At 42.0% G+C, this 24217-nt stretch overlaps 1 protein-coding gene across 3 annotated transcripts in view; it reads left to right on the forward strand.

Annotated features, from left to right (window-relative positions):
* LOC130161233 (cadherin-18) overlaps positions 1-23509 on the forward strand; it is a 190554-nt gene extending 167045 nt beyond the window's left edge. For all 3 annotated transcript variants that reach the window (XM_056364372.1, XM_056364373.1, XM_056364371.1), the window contains exons 8-12: positions 151-287; positions 3246-3367; positions 5304-5421; positions 16518-16769; positions 22642-23509. In XM_056364372.1, coding sequence (XP_056220347.1) covers positions 151-287; positions 3246-3367; positions 5304-5421; positions 16518-16769; positions 22642-23147 — 1135 coding nt within the window. In that variant the 3' untranslated portion in view covers positions 23148-23509. The remainder of the gene's footprint in view (positions 1-150; positions 288-3245; positions 3368-5303; positions 5422-16517; positions 16770-22641) is intronic.
* Positions 23510-24217: the final 708 nt, after the last annotated feature.

Consider the following 24217-nt stretch of genomic DNA (forward strand, 5'->3'; position numbering starts at 1 on the left):
TAGGCGCCACTAGGTAACTGTACCCTACAGATTATCCACTGTGACCTTAGTGAATTCTTCTTGTACCTGATCTTTTATTTATCCATCACTTTGTTTTTGGGTAAATACACGTGGAGTGGATACTGAGTGCATAATATCTTTTCCTAATAGGTATTTCATGGACAGCAAAGAAGATGGAGAGAGGTACTTCAGAATTGACGAGAGCACTGGAGTTGTACGGACGACGCAGCCTCTGGACAGAGAAGACATACCTTGGCACAACATAACGGTGATGGCCTCGGAGGTTGGTAGGTACCCAGGTGACTTTCCATAAACCTAATGTTTACACGTGGGTGAGTTATTATAAAGCACCCGCTGTGTCTGTCTGCTCGGCCATGTTATGGTTTTTTGGGGGGCAGTTTTTGAGCATTTTTGCCTTTATACGGACAGTACAGTGAGAGATAGACAGGAAATTCAGGGAGAGAGAGAGAGAGAGGGGATGACATGCAGCAAAGGGCCGCGGGTCGGACTCGAACCCATGGCGCTCGGCCATGTTTTGCTGAGGTTTCTTGACCTGGCACACTTCCTGAGACTCTCAAAAAGAAATGTACAAGCAGATGCTGCTTTGAATTTCAGTTGAAGAAAGTCTGTTCAAGTTCTTTCGCTGTGCTAACATGACATTTTTTCATCAGCCTTTTCAGCAGGTTTAGAGGCACTTTAGCCCAGAATTACCTACATTCATAGACTGTATTCATATAGACATAAAATGGCTTTTACATACACTACACTTACAGTACATACTGTACCATCCTCATCACCTACTGACATATAAATATGGAATATTTCTCCCAGGTTTGACACGTGAAATGCTGTAATGCAGTTTCTTGAAAGAAGCATTGCTAAACAAAAACAACCAGACTTCTAGCCAGAAGTTTTTTTTTTCTTTTCCTACAAGATAACAAGACACCCTGAGGGGATCATATAGTGAGAGGGAGCAGCCCAGGTTCAAATTCATGGAGTGTAAAACTGGAGTCCAAATCAATATCAACAAAAGAAAGGTTCCATAAAAAAGGAACGACTATATGAATCTGCACTGCGCCCTCTCCTTTTACCTACAGAATAAAATGTGCAGCGCATTTTTTTTTTTTTTTAGGCAGATATTCACTTGGATGTCTCGATCAAAGTCACTTCACTGCAATACTGTACATGTAAATAACCCACATCCACTGCAGCAGCATTACCAAAGCCCCAAAACTACAACCAATGGTGGTCACCTGCAGTTCTTTCCATATCCAGGTCATTGTCCCGTTGCACTTTAATAATGGAAGCCACATTCACCCATTCACACACACATTCATACAGAACTTTTTCCTACAGATATTGCGCTTCTCTATCACACACACATACTCACACACCACTGATACATCAGGGAGCTATTTGGGGTTCAGTATCGTTTCCAAGGACACTTGGACAATGTGGAATGGAGGAGCTGGGAATCAAACCGGCGACCTTCAGATTAGTGGACGACTGGCTTGACCTCTAGGGCCACAGCGGAGTAAAATTACTAATTTATTCAAGCTATGCTGTGAAAAAAAATCCCCCTTCATATAGGACAACAAAGCTTTCAACAAATTAAAACTTGTATTTTGTCTTTATGATTTTTAATAATTAACACAGTCAATTTTCGACACTCATTGGTCATATATATTTCGATACGTGTCCAGTTTTCAAAGCAACAAGATGCTTTCATAGCACAATTAACAGTGATATCACAGTTACAAGCTGTGTTTAAACACAGTCCTACATCAGGTGAATTAACAGAGAAATTAACAATTAAAGTCAGGAGAAAACAGGGATAAAGGAGTCAATTTGCATATTGATTAGAATGTATTCAAATAGGTTAGAGTGTATTTTCCTTATAATTAACTACAAAATCAAATTAGTCCCAATTGTTTCAATGTCCTTTCCTACATTGAAAATTAATTAAATCAATGCAGGCCCCGCTAACTTCAAGAATTGCTATCAGGTAACTTGGGTAATTTGTAATCACAATTAGGCAAATCTCTTGCCAGCCGACAGAGGTGCTGCATGCTAATGCTTCTTTATCTCCTCACCTCTCCTTAGTATTCAAGGATACAGTTACATGCAGAGTCACTATCAAAAGGCAGAATGATACGTTTTTACCACTTTGAATGAGCAAGGACACACTGTGTCGCAGACACAAAGCACTCGCCATAGTACACTGCAAAGCAGCATCCTGCAGAGACTTTCCTCCGCTGTCTAATGGCCACCAGGAGCTGCGAGACAAACCCTAGTGAGTGATTAGAGAATGAATATGTTATTGAATTTTAGTTTTAGCTTTTGGCTCACCTTTTGTACTTTACATCTAAGAGCGTAGAGCACTGTCTTATAACACGGTCGCTGCAATGTCAAACCCGTCTTTAGGTGCTGAAAAAAAATACCATGCATCGAAATTTTTATTCTGTGCACAAGATGAAGTAAATAAAAAGCGTGGAACATTAATTTAATAGAAAGAGTGCTGCACCTGCATGACTTTTTGCTGTTCAGGGAAGGTCTTGCTGAGTGAGCATGCTATTTTTCAGCTTTGTTCTGCAGCACATTCACCTGGAAGCTACCCAGTAAAGCTAGTCTACTTCTGTTGGGGTCTGAGGTACCCCACAGGGTGATGGGTAACTGCCCTGCATAAGGGCTCTTCAAAAATACTTGAGAAACCAGGGGGAAAAAAATCATCTGTACATCAGCCCTCAGACAGGCCTCATAAGTACTAAAAGCAAAAGGCAATCAATATGAAATCTTAATTCCATAGAGAAAAGCATAAGTGTTAAATCGTGTTTTTTTCTGGTTTTGTTTTAGCAGAAAAGACAGACCAAAAAAAGGCAAATGTTTTACACGCTTCATGAGTTGCTCATGCAGGACAGTGGGTAAATGCATCACTACCGCACACCGAGTGGGACAGACACAATGCTGCACAAAGATGATCAGATGTGCTTTAATACAGAAAAATTGCATTCTGCAACATTGCATCCCTCAGTGCCTTTGTAGTGGCACAGCCTAAGACTAAAGCCATAAAAAGAAAAGCCCACCAAGAAGAGCACAGTGTGTCCCAGTTTGAAATTACAGTGTTGATGCTCTACTTTATTATTAAGGCTTACATTTGACTTTCATCTTCTTTGTCACATGTTCTCTCTCTATCTCTCTCTCTCTCTCTTTCTCTCTCTCTCTGTCTCTCTCTCCCTCTGCTACAGACAACCCCAGCCTTCTCAGTCACGTTCCTGTTACCGTCCAGGTCCTGGACGTGAACGACAATCCGCCAGAAATAGCCACGGACGGGGAGGTCATTGTGTGTGAGAGCTCAAGGCCGGGACAGGTGAGCGTCTAGGATTCACCTAGAAAAATCTGCCTCTGCTTCTGTTTTTCTCTTTCTCTCTCTCACACACACACACACATTCAAATCTTTCTACACCCTCCAAAACACACACCGCAGAAGGGAGGTGTTGAGAGGTGTGTGTTAACCTCAGCCGTTTCCTTGAATACGAGCATTTCTCCACCGAACTATTGTTTTCCTCAGCGGTTCGGGTTTCTCACTGAGAGCCGAGCAGTGAGAGACCGTAGAGGCACTGGAGAGAGCTGCTTAATCATCCCTCATTGAAAATGAGTATCTCAGCAGCAAACCATGACAACTCTAAATCGAAGCTCATTCCAATTTGCTCTCAGTAGTCTTTGATTCATTCAAATTAAGAAGGTTTTTGAGATATAGAGCAATCAGCAGCATGGAAATGGCTGAAAGGCTGGTTCAACGAAGGATGATTGGGGGGGAGGGGGGGACTGAGAAGACACCAACTAAATACATTTTTAATAGTTTCGAGCTAGTGGGAGAAAAAGTTTGAATTAAAGTTTACATTAGATTTGAGTTATGGTTCCGTAGTAGCCTTAGGATTCTTAGCTTAGGGGATTAAGTGGGACGAGTTGTAAAGTGTTGAACGAGATAGTAGCTGCTCATTAATGTTTTAGGATCTGTTTGCATCCCAATTCTTACACCACACAGATGGGAAATTACATAATCAGTTACCAGGTGTACATTAAAATTGTAACAGGACACCTAGTTCCAATTAAGAGTTAAAGTACAATTATGAATATATGCTCAAAGTATATTAAACTGTAACCACGGCAACAGTACGCCAGTAAAATGACCATAAATATCAAGATGTGTGACTGATATCGGTGCTGAAACGTGTCTGCCAGTAAATAATGAAATGAGCTGATGTTTTGGATGTGAAGAGTGTGGATGTGATAACAGCAAGAGGAGGCATCTTGTCAGCTCAGGAGCCACAACACTGAACTGCACAGTGATTTGAAGAGTGTCAGTTCCTTCACGCTGTCAGCTACGATGTAGTATTTTAACACCACCAATAGCCAGACCTCTACAGTGTGTGGACAAGATCACAGAGAAACTCAAGCGCAAAACGTTGCTTAGACAAGTTCAGAGACACATCAGACTCATTATGTTGTAAACCAAATGTTATATTATGGAGAACAACTTTGCACCCACTCATTAAACCAACGAAGAAGTGATGTTTTCCCCTCAGGTAGGTATTTTCATGCAGCAGCATGAACATTGATGGAAACTAACATTATTACAGCTGAATTTTGGAGCCATTAAATCCAGAAGGAAAAAAAAAAAGAGCACAGAGGCTTCAACCAGTGCCAGCCTGTCAACCAAGTGAACTCGAGCACAAACAAAGCCCACCGTTAACACTGAACAGTCAAAGACAAAGGCTCTTGCAGGTACACGAGGAGCACAGCAACACCTCAGATCTCACACGGTAGATAAGAAGTCCCCGTGGTGACAGCGGCTATCAGATTGTTTTTCTCTCAACGCCGACTCTGTCCCTGCTCTTACTGTGCCTTTTACCAATTAAGGGTAACAAGCTGACATAAGTGGCAGTGAGGTTGCCCTGAGGACGCCCCTGTCATTGTAAGATTTGAGCCCACCCCACCACCCCACCACCCTCTACACTTCATGGTGCAAGCCAAACGCTCTGAAATCCGAGTGTCGCTACCAGCAACTCCCGTTCCGGCGGCGTACACAGGTAGAGGAGAAAACGTGGCTGTCGGTCAGAGGAACCCGCGACTCTGTCCGATTATGATCAAACAAATCATGAGACACGAATCAGACACTAAATCAAGCCTTTTGTCCTGCATGCAGTTAGAGTGAAAAGTGATTCTAAATAGTGCAGCAGCTAATTAAATGTTGCAAGTGTTGCCTCTGGAAAGTAATTTACCCTCTGTCTTCTGAACAATAGGTGATCCAGACTGTCACAGCAGTGGATAAGGATGACTTTGCCAATGGACAGCGGTTTTCCTTTGCTTTGCCGAGCCAGCTACCAGTTAATCCCAACTTCACCCTGAAGGACAATGAAGGTAATTAAAGTGATCAATATGTTTGTTTGCATTTCTTATGAGTTTTGCACTCTGCCTCCGGGGCAGGGCTCCGTCCTCATTGCTCACAATTCCAAGATCCAATAAGCCGTACCGATTTCCTCACACCTTGCAGGCGCAATAAAAAAAATATGCACTCAGCCAACTGGGTGCGACAGACACCTTAAGAGTCAAATGCCACAAGGATCATGAAACACGAAGGTTTGGCATGTTTGCGCTAATGTTGTCAGACAAATCACCCTCTTTGCCCCCCTCCCCTCCCCAAACCCTCTTCCTGCGTGCGTTATTCGTTGTCGTAACAGGGCGGAAGACGGCGGGTGTTACCGTGGCAACCATCTCAGTCTCAGGTGGATACCTAGCGCCGAGTTGGTCCGCAATCACAGGGCTTTTAAAAGCTCTCAGCCAGGAGATCTCACAGTTGCCCACTGAGGAGAGGAGGGGAGTTCACAGCACTCCAGATGAATCCCTGGGCCAGAGAGAGAGAGAGAGAGAGGAAGGAAGGAAAATAGAGAGGAAGGGGGGAGCACAAGAGATAAAAAATCGATGTGATAATAAGAGATAAGTCTGTTTGGCCCTTGGTCTGGTTGCTTCCCACCACAAGCCTTCCCCTGGCCTCCTTCAACTACATTGAGGTTCAGAGGGAAGTTTTACAGCATTCATTTAAGTGGCAGTCAGAGACGTCCCGCACCTCCACCTCCTAAGGGGAGGGGAGATGAATCAAACAAGGAAAGGATGAACTGCCTCACTGCTCCACGTATCTCCTGAAGGACAATGAATTATAATTTTTTTAGAGTGCAAATTTGGTATAAATAATTTATTGAGCAGCATTTTGCTTCAGTTTTACACATATTAACCCAGTAGACCAGCTCTGAAGTCAGCTGTTGGAGGTGAAATGGAAGTGTGATGTGTGTATTGTGTGCGATGGCAGAATACTTACTTTACTTTTCCACGCATTTCTCTTTGATTTGATCCTGTCGCGGGAGCCCTAATCAAAAAATTGAGAACGCCGCGATGAAAGATTCAGATCTTGGCGCCACAGTGACTCCCGTTTTATCCAGTCTAATTGAGGACTGGTATTTTGGCATCTCTTTACGGGTGTGAATATGATGTATATGTTGTGAAAAACACTTGTTAAATATTTCTTATCTTTGTCACTTCGTTACTCAGGGGTACTACCGAGAAATACACCGAGGTACACCGCTAGACTGCTGCATTCACAATATCTCTTGCTGATTTGCCATATGCTGCGTTCACAGCGCGGACTTGAAGGAAAGCTAATAAAAGCTAACACTGAAAAATCACTTGTTACCCAACATCAAGCTGGCCACAGTGATGCAGTCATCCTTTATTACTGTTGCTCCTCGCTGTGCTTTCTCTTCAGTAAGATGTCTGGCAGATGATCTGAGGCGTATTGCACAGTTGTGAACAGTAAAATTAGAATGTGGGTACAGATACCAGTAAAGGCAGAGTAGCCTTTGCTAGGGTGAATATTTCAACCAAAGAAATTACAGACACCGTGATCCTTGCAGCGTTTTTGTTTGGGGGTAATAGCTCCTGGTGGGGCCTTCCAGGGCAAATTGGTCTCACATGAGGAACAAGAGTAAGGGCTGCTCCTCGGATCAATGTGTTTGGAAAGCTGTGCTTGTATCAGGGAGACCAGGGGCATCCTCCTGAAGCCAGGCCTTACAGGCAAGTGACTGGCAGGTAGGTTTACCTGTGGGGACAGGTCTGCTTTTAGTGCAAATTAAACTCAAAATACCAGCAATCTGACAATATTTCTCGCTTATGCAAAGTGTTTCTGTCAAAGATTTAGCAGCAGTATATCCCGAAAGCATTCAGGAAGGAAACCCTTCTTTCTTGAAGGATTGATAGATTTTTTTCTTTTGGTTTGTGCTGTTTAAGTAATGGTGTTTCATTTTGGGTGTTAGCGCCCGCTGCCTACCGTCCTACATGCTATTGTTTTTCTCAAACTATATCCGTGATATAATCCCACGTGGGATTGGCCGATTACGTGTCATGACATGGAAAGGAAAAAAAGTATTCATATTTTAATCGCTGGTCATGAAAAGAACAAAGGGAGTTTTATGCAAGCCGTAGTGTGGGATAAGTAGAAGGAAAACTATTTTCTTACACCCTAAAAACATATCCTGTGAGGATAGCACAGAAACTCTAACATAATGGGACCTTGTGGTTCCTCATGCAGCTAGTCTGTCTCTCTAGGAAAGCTGTTAAAGAGCATGTTCTGATTTAGAGCAACAACCTGGACGCTTAGTTGACCAGATGACAGAAAGGCAGCTGCCCAGCAGAGCCTCTAACTTGTTCTGTTGACCGCGGAGTAGCTCCACTGGAGCAGTTAAATGCCTTAGTCAAGGGCACACTTAAGCTAGGTTTTAGATAAGGAAAGTGGTTCTCATTTTAAGAACTACCTTTTAAGCCACCTGCTATCAGACACACACACACACACACATACGTCCTATTATACTCAGCTCATCAATGAAGAATAGGTCAAAAGCTCAAATGACAAATCATTATATTACAGTGTTGAGCATCAAAATTTCCTCTTTTTCTCCACTTGTTCTGCTGTGTAATTTATCTGCTTACTCGTTTATATTATAATTCCTCGTTCCTCGGGTCACTTAAAGTATTTCCCTCTAAATTCTTCGCAGCGCATCTGCACAAAACCCCCTCTTAATGATAAGCCGCTGCACCCCGAGTTCATACCGCCTCAGTCATCTCCAGTCACTCGGAGCCCGCATTTGCGCTCGCTCTCAAAAAGAGGTGTCGGGAGTCGTACGGCGTGCTGCTGCCACTGTGTATTAGAAGTTATTTGCTGTGTTCACAATATCGGGGTGAGAGAGAGAGAGAGGCACAATGCACCATACTGTTGACTCCTGTGTCTGATAATTAAAGTAAGCTCTTCACACTCGAAGCAGCTTCGCTCCTCGCTGTTGTAGCAAACCAACAGTTGGTGGCTGCTCTCTGCCAGGGCCTAATACCTCCCTCTGTTGTTGTGCAACTGACGAAAATCCCTCTCAGTCACTCACACGACTAACTCTCTCCTGACCTCCTTTCCTCCTCAGTTAGAGTTTGCTCACAGCGGATCCTCATGAAACTTGGTTTTATTTGTGGCTCAGTTTTTGTGCAAAAGAAAGAAAGAGGGATTAAAGTGGAGAGACTGATATTTTTAATGGCCACATCTTTAGTTAAATAACAAATGATTTCTGCAAATGATTCCTCCTTTTCATTCATTCCAGGTAATTTCACAATCAGGACTTTTAAAACAACTCGTTAACTCGAGCATTATGGCTTTTTCGGGAAGCTTTTCTGTCTGCTTGCAACTACATCAGATTTGTTGAAGGCTATTATCTTGTTACAATTGGTTCAATTTCTACGGAGACCTGTACTGTAACAGCTCCAGCTCTGCTTAACAATACCCCATCAGCACAGTGGTCGAGTGTCTAAGAAGAAAACACAGATTCAGCCGTAAATTCAGAACAAGCTCTCTTCCTTGCTTATGGAATCTTTTGCCGTGCATCCTTAATCACGTTGTCGTCATGCCGATGTGTTGATGTAGTTAAAGTGCCTGATGCTCTACAGTAAATGCAGGTCAAACTCCTACAGTGTATTAGGCACCATTAAAACAGAAAAACAAGGGGAATGCTTCTGCTCAGCTGCTCTGGGTAAGCACTTTGTGACAAACCTGTTCTGTTAAAAGCCCTTTAAAAGTATTCAACTTGACTATGCCTACTTTACAATGAGTGAAAATTGAATGCCTCTTTGATCTCGTTATCTGTCACATTGTGATGACATTTGCTTCTAAAAAGGCAATTAAATGGAAGCTATGATCTCTAAATAACCCACATACTTAAATAGATCAATTGATTTCTGAAGGCATCGTCTTCCAGTGTGCATACAGAAGACCTTACAATATTACAGTTAATCAGCTGTGTTGAAAGAAGCGCCGTCAAGTCATTGATATGTGGGACGTTTAATTAGCTTTTATGTCATTCACACTTCCCTTGCAATGGGTGTTATACTGCTACATTCCCAAACACCCATTATCTGCTGAAACAGCATGATTTGTGCGAAGAGTGCAGAGCAGCATGTCTCGTGCTGGTTTTGTCAAAACAGCTGAAAATTGTCACAATCTGACATTGGAGTGTTTGATTAGCTTTTACTCAAGTAAAGTTCAGATGTTTCCCTTATTACTTCATATTTGTTATTTAAAGCTCCCGTATTTTACACTTTTACAGTGTTTTATGTCAAGTGTTGATCCACGAGAAGATATATTTGTGGTTTTAAGAACCAAAAACCATCTCAATGTAGTTTTACATCAACTCTCTCAGGATTCTCTCTGGAGCTCTAGCAACGACAGGTCAGTGAGCCAATCAGAAGAGAGGAGGCTCTGATCCTCTTTTCTGATTGGCTGACTGTTTTCTGAGTGATCAAAAATAAATGTATAGTAGATTTCAGGTAAACACTTAGAGAAACAAAATCCTGCAAGGTTGGACGGTGGGTCCAGATGGGCAGGGCTTGGGACATGACTGAGGATGGGATGGTGACTGCTTTGTCGTGACATCACAACGTTACATGGCTGGTTTTAAGGCTCAGTTTCTGAATACAGGTTGTGTGCATTTCTCTGTGGTCTGAGGTTTTGATATTTTCACAGTATTAATATAGAACCTAGACCTGCTTTATATTCAAAAAAGACATGAAAATATCTTCTTTATACAATATGGGACCTTGAAGAAAAAGAAATAACATTGTTTATTGTTTTTTTTTTTTATAATAGAAAAAGCAAACATTGTTTTGCAGAATCCTTGCATGTTTGCAGTAAGACCTCAGCAACCAGTGGTGCCACATCGGAGCTGTGAACCAATTTGTTTCTGCATAACAGAGGAACATAATAATAGTACTCTCCAGTCCCCATTGATTGTTACTGCAAAAGCATACAGGCCAACTCATAATTAAATCAAATACGCAAAACACAACCTTATGAAGCAAACATACCATACTGTGAATATGCTGAAACCAATGCAGCGGGCAAAGCGTATTGTTTTCCACACGCAGCCTGATCATTGACTCCTATCTGTTGTCACTGCTGGCCATGTTTTGTTAAGCTAAGCCTTACTGAGTCACACTAATCCTTATTGAATTCAGGGTCTTCTTTTAAAGGAGATTGTTACGTTTGTCTCTTGATGGGCTGATTGTTACTCTGCATGAAACGCTTATTATTTCTACAAAAAAATGATATTAGAATTTGAACAACTCTGAGCAATTAATCAACACCTAGTAATACCTAGATGTATAACAGTGTATGTATTTGTCCTGCTCTGCTTCGTGCGATATGTGACTTGTTTTGGGTCAATAAGCCCCTTTCAACCAAATAATTACAGCGTAATTAGTCTAATAGAGAGTAATTACACTCTACATCTTGGCACGTGTGGACCAAACAGTCTTTTCATGAGTGCAGATTTCACCCACAAAGCTTTGGCAGTATGTTGGTTGTGAACTGTTGGCTAGAAGATGCTACTCTGCTTAGCTTGGGCTATAGCAGTCAGCACAAGAAGTGCGAACGGTTAGCCAGTGAGATTGTAAACAATGCCGTATTGTCCACTCTCTGGGAGCCTTATGGTTTCCCAGTGTGTGTGTTTTTTTTTTTTTTCAAATAGTTTCTTGGAGCAAAAAGTGATGTGCGACAATATCACTTGATCGTGTTTATTAAAGGATATAGGGTTGAGAGTGCTTGTCATATGCTACCGTACTCAGTTAACTTATTTACATGTAGCAAGTGCACGTAGTTTGTGTCGCTGCTTTTCCAGCATTGAAATAGTGTACTCTCTACTCACTGATGATGGTGACCCTGACCCTATAGAGCCCTGTAGATAAATTAGAGAACAATAAGATAAGAATTAAATTCTATAAACTTTCATACTGCTACTGATACTTCTGGAAGTAAAAATAACAGAGGTGTGGCTCTAAATACCTGCAACACTTACACAATATAAACCTTTTCTTTACACGGTAAGAAAATATAACCATGAGCCATCTCTAACATTAAGTGCAAATAAGTTCATAACGTGACCCGGTGTGTATTGTGTCCCACCGTACTGTAGCACGGTGTGTTGTGCTCCAAGTTGCAACTGGAGAGAAAGTTCGTGCTGAATCCCATCAGTGGCACCTACACACACCCACCAAAGTTCACAAGGAATCCAGCTAAGTGCATGTGTAGGCAAGTGTGAAGTCTGTAGAGATGTGTTTGCGTCGCGTCGTGTCTATTGTTGATTTATTTTTGGTGTGCTGTTTTTTTTTTTTTTTTTTCCCAATCACACTTCATATGTTCTACAGAGAGTCAGCTCTATGACAAAGATTCACTATATGGTAAACACTTAAAATATCTCAAATTTGAATAAAGTTGTGCACCTCTTAGTTGCAAAATAACACCAACTGTTTTTTGCTCAGGTTTTTGCCTCAGACATATTCATAAACATTTAATCTTGAAATCACAAGAGAGAGTTGAAAGTGACCTTATAGATCATAACTGAGTCCTAAAGTCATACACTTCTGCCAATAAAGTTTTATTTTTATGATGCTGTGAAACCTTACTTCACTTTATATCTTGAGATGGAGAGACAGGAATGCATAAGTGATGTGAGAATTATGTAAGCAATGCCTTGCCTATCGTGCTAATGCTTTTGGAAGAGTGAAAAAATGAGGCCATTTGCCAGTTACTGGTTCGTACTCTGTCTTAACAAACCCAGTGCTAGAGACATTCCACAGGGTTGTGTAGAAACCTCTCTCACACACACACACACACACACACACACACACACACACACATGTATATTAATGCCTGTGTGCATCTTATGTGATAGAAAACCAGATACCAGGAAAAAAAAAAAAAAAAGAAAATTGCTTGCAAGTGATTTGCAAAATGACACAGATCAAAATGTGCAAGATCATTTTCTCTGAAGCATGAAATGCTCTTAAAAGCATATTTTCCCTCATTTCCCGGTGGTCACCTGCCTCGCACTGCAGGTAGCATCGCATAGTGCGAGCTGTCACAACACAGTTAAACTGTGACTGCGCTAACGCGTGCTGTCTCTCCTCTCATGTGGATGCCGTGTGGCTGCAGATGGCCCATCTCACTGCGGTGTTAATCAACAAGCGCACGAGCTCTCCTCCACCCACCTGCGACGAGAGACGGTTTAATGCGAAATTAGCATGGCATAATTGATGTGCACTTCCTCGTTGTGGTCTGTACAAGGACCCCGTGCCGCATAGTTATTCTGTGCTTCAAAGTGTAAAGGCTGTGACGGTGAACACGACATACACACAGGCTTGTTTGTCTCACTCTCTCTCTCTCTCTCTTTCTCAGTCCCCTCAGTCTTCGTCCTCTCTGCTCTCCCTTTGGCTCACACACACACACACACACACACACATCCTCCATTTACACCCGCTCCCCCTCCCCCCTCTTTTCCTCTCATCTTCCAACTCCCCATCTCTCTTCCTTGTTATTTGCATCTCACACTCTCCACTCTCTGAAACCCCCCACCCATCTGCTTGCTGATACGGTGATACTGCGAGTCTGACTTAATAAAGCTTGAAGTACGTGTTGTCATTCCAACTGTCGATCATTATAATTATTCATAGATGGAGCAGAGATTGGAGTGGGAGGCAAGGTCTCAGAGCAGCAGCATGATAGTACAGCACGGCGGAGGTGGGGTTTTTTTCGCTGGGCGGAAAAAGGAAAAGGTTGCCCCGTACATGAATCAGCATTTTTGGGAACTTAAAATATCATGTACATGTTTCATCTGCAAGGTTCTACTTAGTCAGTCAAGTGAGACCCAAATTAGTCATCCGGGTACCTGAATCACCCGGCCATATAGTTTGAATGAACAGGGATGAGTGATCATGTGCTGTAGCAGGTGGTGTGGTTCAAACATGTGATTCCTTATCTTAAAATACAACTATTACAAGAGATATTTTTGCTTTAAATTTTCCATAAAACTATTGCTATTTGAACAGATAACAGATAAACTGATGATCTCCTGCCGAGACAAACCTCCCAACACACTCACCCCACAGAGCCTGCTGGTCACCAGGAAGCATGGCGTGTTAGTTTCTTACTGGTAAACCTTCAGACCAGCGCATCGTGTGAAGTGGTCATGTGCTAGCCTGCGTGTTGTTTAAGCTTCTTAGCAGACATGCCCTTCAAAAGGAAGTGTTTAAAAAATGAAATGCATCTGAAATGAGCTTCAGCTGCACTGCAGATGGAAGGATACAGTTAACACTTAGCATCCCCGTGTAAGTTTGGCTAACAAGCTAGCCTCAGCAGCTACTGCATGCTACTCTTTTAACCACAACAAATGATGCCGTAAAGCTGGTTATGAAGGGGTATTTCTCCCAAAGCAAACATGTGAATATCAAGTTAACATGCACAATTCCAGCCATATTAAACCACTTTTCTACTTATAGGCTTCAGCGTGCTGACCACTTCGCTTAAGGCTACCGTGTAAAGTAGTTCCTCTAATCAGATTATAAAAACATGGTCATTCAACATTATTTTTAGTTGTAGTTTATTTATAGCAACAACGCAATTTAACATAGCTCCAATCCAAAGCATGAAACTGATGTTGTCGTGCTAATTTTTCAACTTATGTCCCTAGTTGGGCTTTTACGTGTACAGTGTAATTAAAACTCTTATTTTTCATTATCATAAAACCACAATACACTGCAACTATGAAAGTTGAGTAAAATATTATATTGAAAATGCATTGATTGTGATGTATACTCTATGAAGAGACAACAACAGCAACAACATAAAATATCAAAATATACAATTCCCATTTTTTGCTTTTGCTAATGTCCAGTATCAATAAATATCAGTAAAGGAAGTGTTAACAATAAATATCAGCTTACATTCTCTTCACCTGAGCTTAGAATATGTTACACACTGTAGTTTATGATGACAGTCAGTGTAACACAGTAACTTTGTTTTGATAGGAATTAGTGTGCAACTGGGAAGGATTTTATCGATACCACCGCCATTATTGAGTCTGCCTATTGGTCCGATTCCTTAACGATTCCTGATCAATTTTCTGTGACCAAACACCTCATGTGCTCCCACTACAATCCTCCCTCCTTTAAAACAGCTTGCTCCATCTGTTGGGTTGAGAATAACTACACTCATACAGAACTGATTGAGGTGTAAACACATAATATTTATTGGATAGAGCATTTTCTACAGAATCACGATACAAATGAAGATAGAAATTATAGAAGGTATAAAATGTTTAAAATGAACGAAGTATAACACTGAGCTTTGGATCTGCCGCCTGGTAATTAGTCCAACTCGTCGCCCCCCCCCATGCAGATTTTCTTTCATACATTTTCCAATATAACATATTGTGGCTCTGCTGAATACATGATGGATATTTACTGAGAGATGTGCATCATTATTGCCCAGTCCAGCTAATCAACATTTTAAATTCAATATTTCATCAATTCAGTCAATGTCAGTCCATCTTGCATTAGTCCAGAGTTGTGACTAAACCTTGACTGAGAGACGAGATCCTCATTGATAGTCATGAAGAGTAACATCAAGCCCATATTTTGTCTGGACAGGGTCTCCACAGAGGTTGCTGCAGGAAAGCACATGTTTCATGTGTTGCAAGGACATGCAGTATGAACGTGTGTACCACACACACGACGCAGTTATCTTTTCCGAGCTGCAGTTTATGAACACCTTTGGTGTTTATCAAACGTAATAAATAAAATTGTATTTCACTTTTGTGTGTCACTTTTGTCACGGACAAAGTAAAAGAACAATGCCCTGTAAAACCTGTAGAGACCAAGAGACACACTGCCCAGCTGTGTTAGAGATAGACAGACAGACAGACGAGAGAAAGAGACGCATGTCAGCTTAACCTTACTCTTATTTGCTGGCATCAAACTTAATTCAGTACCTTCTTTACTGCTGTTGCTGCATTTCACTCTGATCGTGTTTTTTATTTATTTATTTTTCCTCTTTTCATGACCAGACGGATATTTCCGCTTCATCCTCTCATCAGAGTTTTAAACACTGACACCTGCTTTGACATGAGGGGGTGGTTGGGGCCCTTGTGTAATTTGCGGAGCCCTATGCAACTTGCCCAGCACTGAAAAACACGCCGGCATCGATAAAAGGAATTGATAAGCTCGGGGGCACATGATACCGATGGTGCAGACAATTTGGAAGCGCTTCAATGAATCTTACTGTTGTTTTTGCAGTGGCCTTTGGCTCAAACAAATCTCCTTTCTCTGACAACGTGTTCTCCAATGTGAAGTAATATATGGCTTCTAAGACACATAATCTTTCTATTGTGACTAGTATATTCATGTTGTAGAGTGTAGGCTGTCTTATCAAGAATATGGATATGGACTGACGTGGTTGTACACACCTAGGAGTGCAGGCCAGTTGGAGCTCATCAGTCTCAGGTTACAGGTTAAAGCTCACCTGGGAGCGAGTGCTGACATCACAATAATCTTATTCTCAACTTTTTTTTACAAGCACATACACGTGTTAGAGCTGCGTGTTGATTTGCGTCCTCTTCTTCGCTGAATCCTGCACTAACACTTTCCTTTAGAGCTCTCTCTTATTTGCCTTTTCTTCTCAGTAAAGTCAGCCTCTTTTTTTTTTTCTTTCTTGTTTATCTAATGGCATGTTCCATTAACAGAGGTGTTTCAGCAGAGGCCAAGGTGAACTGCTCTTTTGCAGCACATTAAAATAGTAAACGAACACCTTTGAAATTAATTAGCCTTGGCACACGGGGAAGCAGCCAACACAGTGAGAAATCTACCAGCTTAAGATACTTTCAAGGCAAAACAAAAAAGAAACGATTCACAATGGCAGGCAATTGATTTTTTTCCCCTGTTTATCTGACAATTCATACCCTTAATCTAAATGTGTGTCTGTATAAATACGTAATTGTAGGCTTTACTGAACGAGCAATGCAATTGAGAGAAAACCATCAATTTGTCTTTTTAGCCGAGGGGTCTAATTTCCCCCAACTATTTTTTTTTTTCTTTCATTATAGACAGCACGGCCAGCATCATTGCAAGGCGGCGGCGTTTCAACCACCTGACCCAGGAGCTGTACGAGCTGCCTATTGTGGTGTGGGACGGCGGGGAGCCATCGCTGAGCGGTACCAGCACCTTGACCCTGCGGGTGTGCCCGTGCCAGCGCCACGGCAGGATCCGGATGTGCCAAGGCGAGGCGTTCCTCTCCTCTGCGGGTCTCAGCACGGGGGCTTTGATCGCCATCCTGCTGTGTATAGTCATCTTGCTGGGTGAGTTGGGACAGCCGCTGTGGGGACTGCAGCAGGGGTGGGTGGGGGGGGGTAGCTGCCCAGGGGGCAAATATCCTGAGGGCTTGGACGGAGGAGATGGACCATAGAGGGGGCAGGGAAGAGAGGAAGGGTTTGAAAAGGGTTTGACAAGGGCAGAGGGAGAGGAGAGGGATGAATAGACATGTGAGGACTCAGGTAGAATTTAGAATGAGGGTGGAAAGAGTTAGAGAGGGTGGCGGTGGAAGAGAAAGAAACGGATATGAAGGACAGAAGAGGAGAAGGACAAAGAGAGAGGAGGCTGGAGGAGAGGTGAGTAGAAAGATGGTGAGGACAAAGAAGAGGCGGATTGGTCAGTGTGATTCAGAAAGAAGTCGCATACAACTGAGAGAATACTGAGAATAACCTTACAGTGGCTGGAGAGAGGGAACTTGAGTCTGAGAGGAGTGAGGACTCATGTTCAAACAGGCAGCTCCAATCAGAAAATCAGATTAAGACCTAAATCACGTTTATTGATAAATTGAAATTCTTCTCTTACTATGCAACTGAATCACCCCCACCCCCACCCCCCGCCGCTTGGCATGTGCTTGACATTGCATGTTGTGACTAGAGGAGCAGAGGACAAGCGTGGAGGAATGTGGTGACAGCCACTTCTGTTGATTTCATGTGTGACGGATGTGTTCTGCAGCATGAATACAAAAAAACACAGTGAGAATAAACAGGAGCTTACGTCCATGTTACCAGAGCCGCCGCAGCGCCCAGAAAACATTTCCTCAGTCAATGATGTGCGTGCCTTGTTACTATGGCAACCGGTCCTTGAAGTGACAGCAAATGATTATTTATGTACACACCTGCAAATATTATATTGTCACTTTGAATGTAGGATGAGGACAGTCAGTTGTACTGTTCAGATTTAAAAAACAAAAAAACAAAAAAACAAAAAAAAAAAACAAAAAAAACAAAAAAAAAAAACACAAATCTGAACATGATGTTAGAAGAGGAAGATGTGACACAAATTCTATATCAAAGATCAAATCATTAAATTTCCTGTCTCCTCTCGGGGGTTGCGCGAGGCGTCGCACACCCTGCAAACCGAACTGCAGTAGAACATGATTAGACAAAACCGTCTAATAACACGGCCTCACCGTCGCCGCTCTCCCCTCCTCTCTTCAGCGATTGTCTGTGGACATTAGTGCGTGAAGGTTATGCATATTCATACTGGCTGTCTGCCTCCTCTATGCCAAAGTCTCTGGCTGAGGCGAACAAAAGGCCATCACCACTGTTTGGAGCGAACGCTTGAGTGAGAGACACACGCTGAATCACTAATCGTCAGCACAAGACAAAGTCTAGTTAGGACAGAGAGAGAGAGAGAGAGAGAGAGAGAGAGAGAGAGAGGGAGTTAGGGATAAACGGGGGGAGGCTGGAACTGATCTCCACCACGTATGTCCTGGTGGTGTAGTGGACTAAGACGCATACTGCAATATCCCCAGGTTTAAATCCCCCTGGGGGGCTTCTGTTGCATGTCATGTCTCCCTCTCTCCATGACATTGAGCCTCACTGCTTATTTACACCTGGTATTAACGTGCCATCCAATCCACGGAGCCTTGCATTTATACCTGGTATTAATAAGAGTTTTCATTACCTTGATTCTGCTCTCATTGTGGTCGGATCTGAATCTGCAAATTATTTAGGTGGGGCCGGCAGACTTCAAGCTGCTGCTGGAACATGTAGTTTTGACGGGGTTTGCTTACATGAGTGGGGAGAACAACAATGTGAACTCACTGTAGCGATTGCATTTACACCTGGCTGATATTCAGTCATATGATGATCACAATGCATTCTGCATGCATGAACACCTTGGCTTAATGTTGGGGTTTTTTTCAGATGAAGATCACATGTTAATGTGTGAGGGGTGAATCGGGTCATAGATAAAGATAAGAGGTTTAGGCTTCATTACTTTATTGTTTGATCAAATATTTCCTCATATAAATGACGAACATTTCCTTTAGTCTTTTTTTTTTCATGTAACTAAATATACCGAACACAATTATTCCCCATTCAGAGGTATTGGGGAAAAAGTATAATTTTAGCACCAATATTTATCTTCACTAGTCGCTCAACATGCCCCCAAAAATTTTGATTATAGATACATAAACCACAATGAACTTGTTTGAGGTTTAAAAAAAAACTCAACATGTTTCAGATGAACAGGAGGTTTTACTAATGTGGATTTAGAAATACAGACTACAGTGGTAAAGCCAGCACATTAGTGTTCATATCCTTTACATAGACGTGGCTTCCACTTTGAATTCTTGCTGGTATTTGCTTGTCAGCTTGATTTGTTTGTGTCTGATTGTTTTCCGTCTGCCCAATTAATGTCCGTGTTTTATCTCTGTGCCCTCTAATAAGCCATCCTAATTAAGCCTGCAGACAACCAGAAAGGGATACAAACTATCTCTGAACTGTCTCAGTTGATAAGGTTGGCCTTCTACACATCAACCTAAAAAAAAACAAAAAAAAAACAGAATATTCATAAGCAGATCATTGTTGGGATTTTACTCGTTTAGTTTCAAAGAGAATGGTAAAGAATCACAGTGGTAATTGGATTGAAAACACAAGCCTAATAAGTGTATTTCTACAGTCTCTGCTTAATGTAGGATCAACTGCGATGACTTTGTTGTATCAACACAAAGCAAATACTTACATTCACTGCAATTGTAGTAGCATGTCTTTGGTAAAATATAACATTTCCGTTCATTTGAGGATCTTATTTTTAGTAATAGTCCTTAGCAACAAGTTAAAGGACGAATATGCAAAGTGCCAACGTTAGTCAGAATATTTTTCTGGGACTACAGCCATTTTAGGTCTGACTCTAGGTGATGCATGACATGGTATTGGTGGTGATATCGATAAAGGTGAAGAAGTGCTGTGCTGTATTTGTGTTTCAAAAGCACAAGACAATTGACTTTTTTAGTGTTTTTACTCGCAGTATACTTGCAGCTGAGGTCTAAGCTTTGAGAAGTTACAAGCAGCTCTTATTTCGATTAGACACATTGTGTTAGAATGCAAGACGCTCCGCGAGTCGTCCAATCTTCAATAACCAGGATATAAATGCAGCATAAATGAGACTCCTGCCGTCGCCCCTGCGCAGCAATTAGATATCCGTAGACTAGAGTAATGCTCCCTGGTGCTGTAAGTGGTGTATTGAGCAACAGTTAAACCTCAGCTGGCCTTGGGTTGGCATATGAAATGACCTGAATGAACCACTGACGGAGCATTAATGCGGAGAGCGTATTACAATGTGCTGTGTATAGTGAATAGGAATATACTACAAATACAGGTAGATCACGGGATGTGGAGAGTGCAGAGTGGTGTAGGAAATGAAAAGGTGCATGAAGTCAGTTTCTGGGTAACATTTCTTTTTGTTTTTATTATATTCAGGCTGTTTACCTCTAAACCACAGCGAGATGTGAAACTGTGAATAGTGGGAGCAAAAAGTTCCAAACTCCAAAATATGCATGTAGAAGTAAACATAAAAAAGCAGAAATGCTTTATTTCTTCAGTGATTGACCCAGCTCACCTCACACACACACACGCTCACATCCTTGCGTTGTGTAATTGGTTGCTTTAAACAAGTAGAGCGATAAGCACTGTCCCAGACAAATTGCATTTTTCACCCTCTCTAACCCCACTCGGGCAGCACCAGTGCACCAGGTGGAGGGAAGTGAATTTGTTTTTTGTTTTTTTGTTTTTTTGAATAGATTAATCACATGCAGGTTAAGGGACATTTCATTTAAAAAAACACAGTGAACACTGAACAATGAAATATATGTAGATAGATGAATCTGTGCGTAATTACTTTTACAAAAGTCAAACTTTCTTTTCTTTCTTTTTTTTTTTTTTTTATCCAAGCCGGAATGGAAAAATTTTCTGTGTTGCATTTTACATTTAGACTTTTACACTGTTAAATTACAACTCAATCTGGGCTTGTGTAATGCCTCATGGGCTGACAGGTTGCTGAGTTACTGGACTAAGTGGTGGCTATCTGTTATATTGCCAAGTGAAACATTCTGACATCAAACAAAAAGACACAGAGAAATAGCTGAGCATCAATCCAGACAATGTTTTACCGATAATTTATTATTTTTGGCTCAAGGCACAACTGCTGGCTAATAATATTAATATTTGCCTTATACCCAAGGCTGGGTTATCAGTCTGTCCCAGAGTTGCGGCGCACTCCCATTCACAATCATTTGGTGTAAGTTGATTGTCTTAAGTCAGTCTTTTTTTCTTTTTTTTTTTGTCTTGACGTTCTGATACAATCAAACATGTTTAATATTATCCTACGTTTTTAGTCCTGGCTCATGCAGATAGTGGCGTTCAGTGACGCTTTCTTCAGCACCAAACAGGAAACAGCGAACTGAGCTAATAGTGAGCGTGGAGGGAGGCGAGAGAATGTGAAGCGGTTTGGTGTGAGGCCGGCGTTAAATACATGAAGTGAAGTGAGGGAGTAAAGGCTCTGGTGTTTGAGTCTAGGTCGACTGTCATTGAAACTGCTGTGAAGTCTGTTTACCGCACCGCACCATGTACGCCAAAATGGATTGCTTGAGCAGCTACAGTAGATCAGCCAAATGTGTCATTGCATCCTTGGCTTTATGAAAGCGGAAACCTCCACTTCCTCTTAATCCAGCAGCACCTTCCTGTCTCTCTATCAAGCTCTCACCTTGAATGTGCTATAAGGTGCCTCTTCCCGAGAGGCCGGCCTAACACAGTAATGTGTAGTTGTTTAGATAAAGATAGAATATAACAGTTTGATGTATGATGCCAAGATGCTGAGAAACTTTTATATCACCCCCCCGCCCCCTTGATTCTTTATGTTTTTCCTGCTGCTTACATTCAGTGGATTTCATTAAGAAGCAAAGCGACGCCTCTGCAGGAACGCTGATCTGTCTCGCTCATCTCTGCTGATAGCATTATGAACTCCTTTCAGATATTGGACTGCTGCAAAAATGCTCTTCCCCTCGCTGATGCTATTTTATTAAATGGATGTTAGTGTTAACATCTCGCAAAGGTCATCATTAACCCAAAGAGGCACAACTCTCATTACTTGTAGGAACAAGATCACAAGCTGTAGCGTGTCATCAAATATAACTTGGCTTCATGACTTCATTAAAAGTCGGGAAAGACTGTAAGCTGGTTATCAACACGGACATTTTGCAACATCATGCCGTATTTTCACTGATGCGCTTCTCCATTACAAGTCTCACCTAAAAAGTAGATGATTACACGAGACGTACCTCCATATGCTTCCTTGCTTGATGTATTGCATTTTGGCTGGATGTGAGGTTTGAATTGGCCCCGCAGATGATCATAATGTGTGCATTGTCGTGCTCCCAACAGCTTGCATTCAAAGAATCATCACAGCCTCGACGCTAATGTCGGCTAATGCGATTATTGATTTACAACTCCTCGACGCTTGGCCAGTTTTAGTGTCCTGATGGAAAATCAGATAAATATGCGCATGAAATTGGTTGGTGTTGATTTGGTTTGCTGTTTACGAACCACGGCATGTTCGTCTGTCATGAGCTATGAATTAACGAACAACAACACAGGCACACACAGAGATTGGTATTAGCATAAAAGAAACGGCTGAGCATTGTAACCACATTCAGCTGTTCCATTATGTGATGTTCTGCTAAGCGGTTTGTTAATTTAATTGTTGAAAAAAGGAATTTACTTTTGTCTAGAGCTTCTAAATATTATTTTGCAGAAAATAACTTTATATGTATATTATTGTTGTATATGGTTTTCATTTTCTTTTTTGTGGCATCATCCTCAGAAATATAACCACTGATCTTCTTTTTCTGTCTTGCAGCCATCGTTGTTCTCTTCATCACACTGAGGCGGAGCAAGAAGGAGCCCCTCATCATCTCTGAAGAGGACATTAGAGAGAATGTGGTCACCTACGACGATGAGGGCGGCGGCGAGGAGGATACCGAGGCCTTCGACATCATCGCCCTGCGTAACCCGGCTGCCGCCGAGGAGCTCAAGTTCCGGCGGGACGTTCGCCCGGAGGCGAGGCAGCACTGCATCCCGCCCCGCGGCCACCGGAGCCCGTCGGTGGAGCTGGACGAGGTGGACGTGCACGAGTTTATCAAGCAAAGATTGGTAGATGCCGACTTGGACACCAGCGTGCCACCCTACGACTCCCTCCAGACCTACGCCTACGAGGGTCAGGGCTCACCCACAGGATCAATCAGTCCTCTAGACTCTCCCGGCACGCATTCGGAGCAGGATTATAACTACCTGGATGACTGGGGGCCCGAGTTCCAGAAACTGGCAGAACTGTACGGAGAGGCAGAGTCAGATGTGACAACCTAGTCTGTGATTTCACTCCTGTTCAAACCAAATCTGTTTGAAACCTGTTTTTCAAAATTTTCAGTGAACAATATAAACAAACAGAGATGCTTTCGAACTGATCTGGTGGTTTTCAACTTCTATTGTTGAACTAAAAACACTGCTCTATTTTTTTTTTTTCTCCTTTTCTTTTCTTTTTTTTCTTTCTTTTTTTTTGTTCCAGTTTGTCGCTTTGGATCATGGGTCGTTCATCTGGAAGTATTAAATCAGATTTTGAGATGGAAGAACAACAATATGGGGAAAAAGGAAAATGGTAATTTTCCTTGGTGTATATTTTTTATTGCTCAATAAAGTCCTGAAATCCATATGAGTGGATATGTGAAAAAATAAAATTGTACACTTGTCTTCTTCCTCCAAGAATGGATCTGCAGCACTGCATGCAGCTCAGATTATCATGGTGGGAGGCATTACCAAAGGTGTTCATGATTCACCAAGCAGAGGATGATGCTGAGCCAGCCATATGCGCAATAATGACACCTCCAGTCAACATTACATTTTGTGTCATTTATTCCACGTTGCCATTATCTTTGAAACGCTCATCGAAATCAGCCATATATGGAAATTTGTGTAAATGTCTTTGATGTTAATTGAGGAGAGGTGAGGTAATACAGAACGACTTACCAAATGCAACTTCAAGCGGATAGCCTTATCACAACTGGCATTTTAAATAACATTACGCTCAGCAAACCATGAATGTGATTGAGTTTTTCCCAAAGCCAAAACCTTGTGAACCCGTCAAAATGCAAAACATTTTGCTTCCCCACAAAGGCAGCTGACTGCTAATGTTATTCTAGAGCCACAAACCCCCCCCCTACCCCCCCACCCCAAAAAAAAGAGAAAAAAAAGAAAAGAAAAATGCAACCTTGCTATCCCAAACTTTCCCCAGGGTCTCCTCATGGTCAATTTTCCAATTTATTAGGGGTTTGAGAGCCCCTCTATAGGAGCTGGTCTCTCTGCATTGGTTCATTAATTTTCTTCTGCGTGACGCCTTTTGCAATGGAGCCGTGTAGGGAAATACAGGGATGCAGTCTTTT

Source organism: Seriola aureovittata, chromosome 20 (genome assembly GCF_021018895.1).
Source record: "Seriola aureovittata isolate HTS-2021-v1 ecotype China chromosome 20, ASM2101889v1, whole genome shotgun sequence".
Taxonomy (NCBI): domain Eukaryota; kingdom Metazoa; phylum Chordata; class Actinopteri; order Carangiformes; family Carangidae; genus Seriola; species Seriola aureovittata.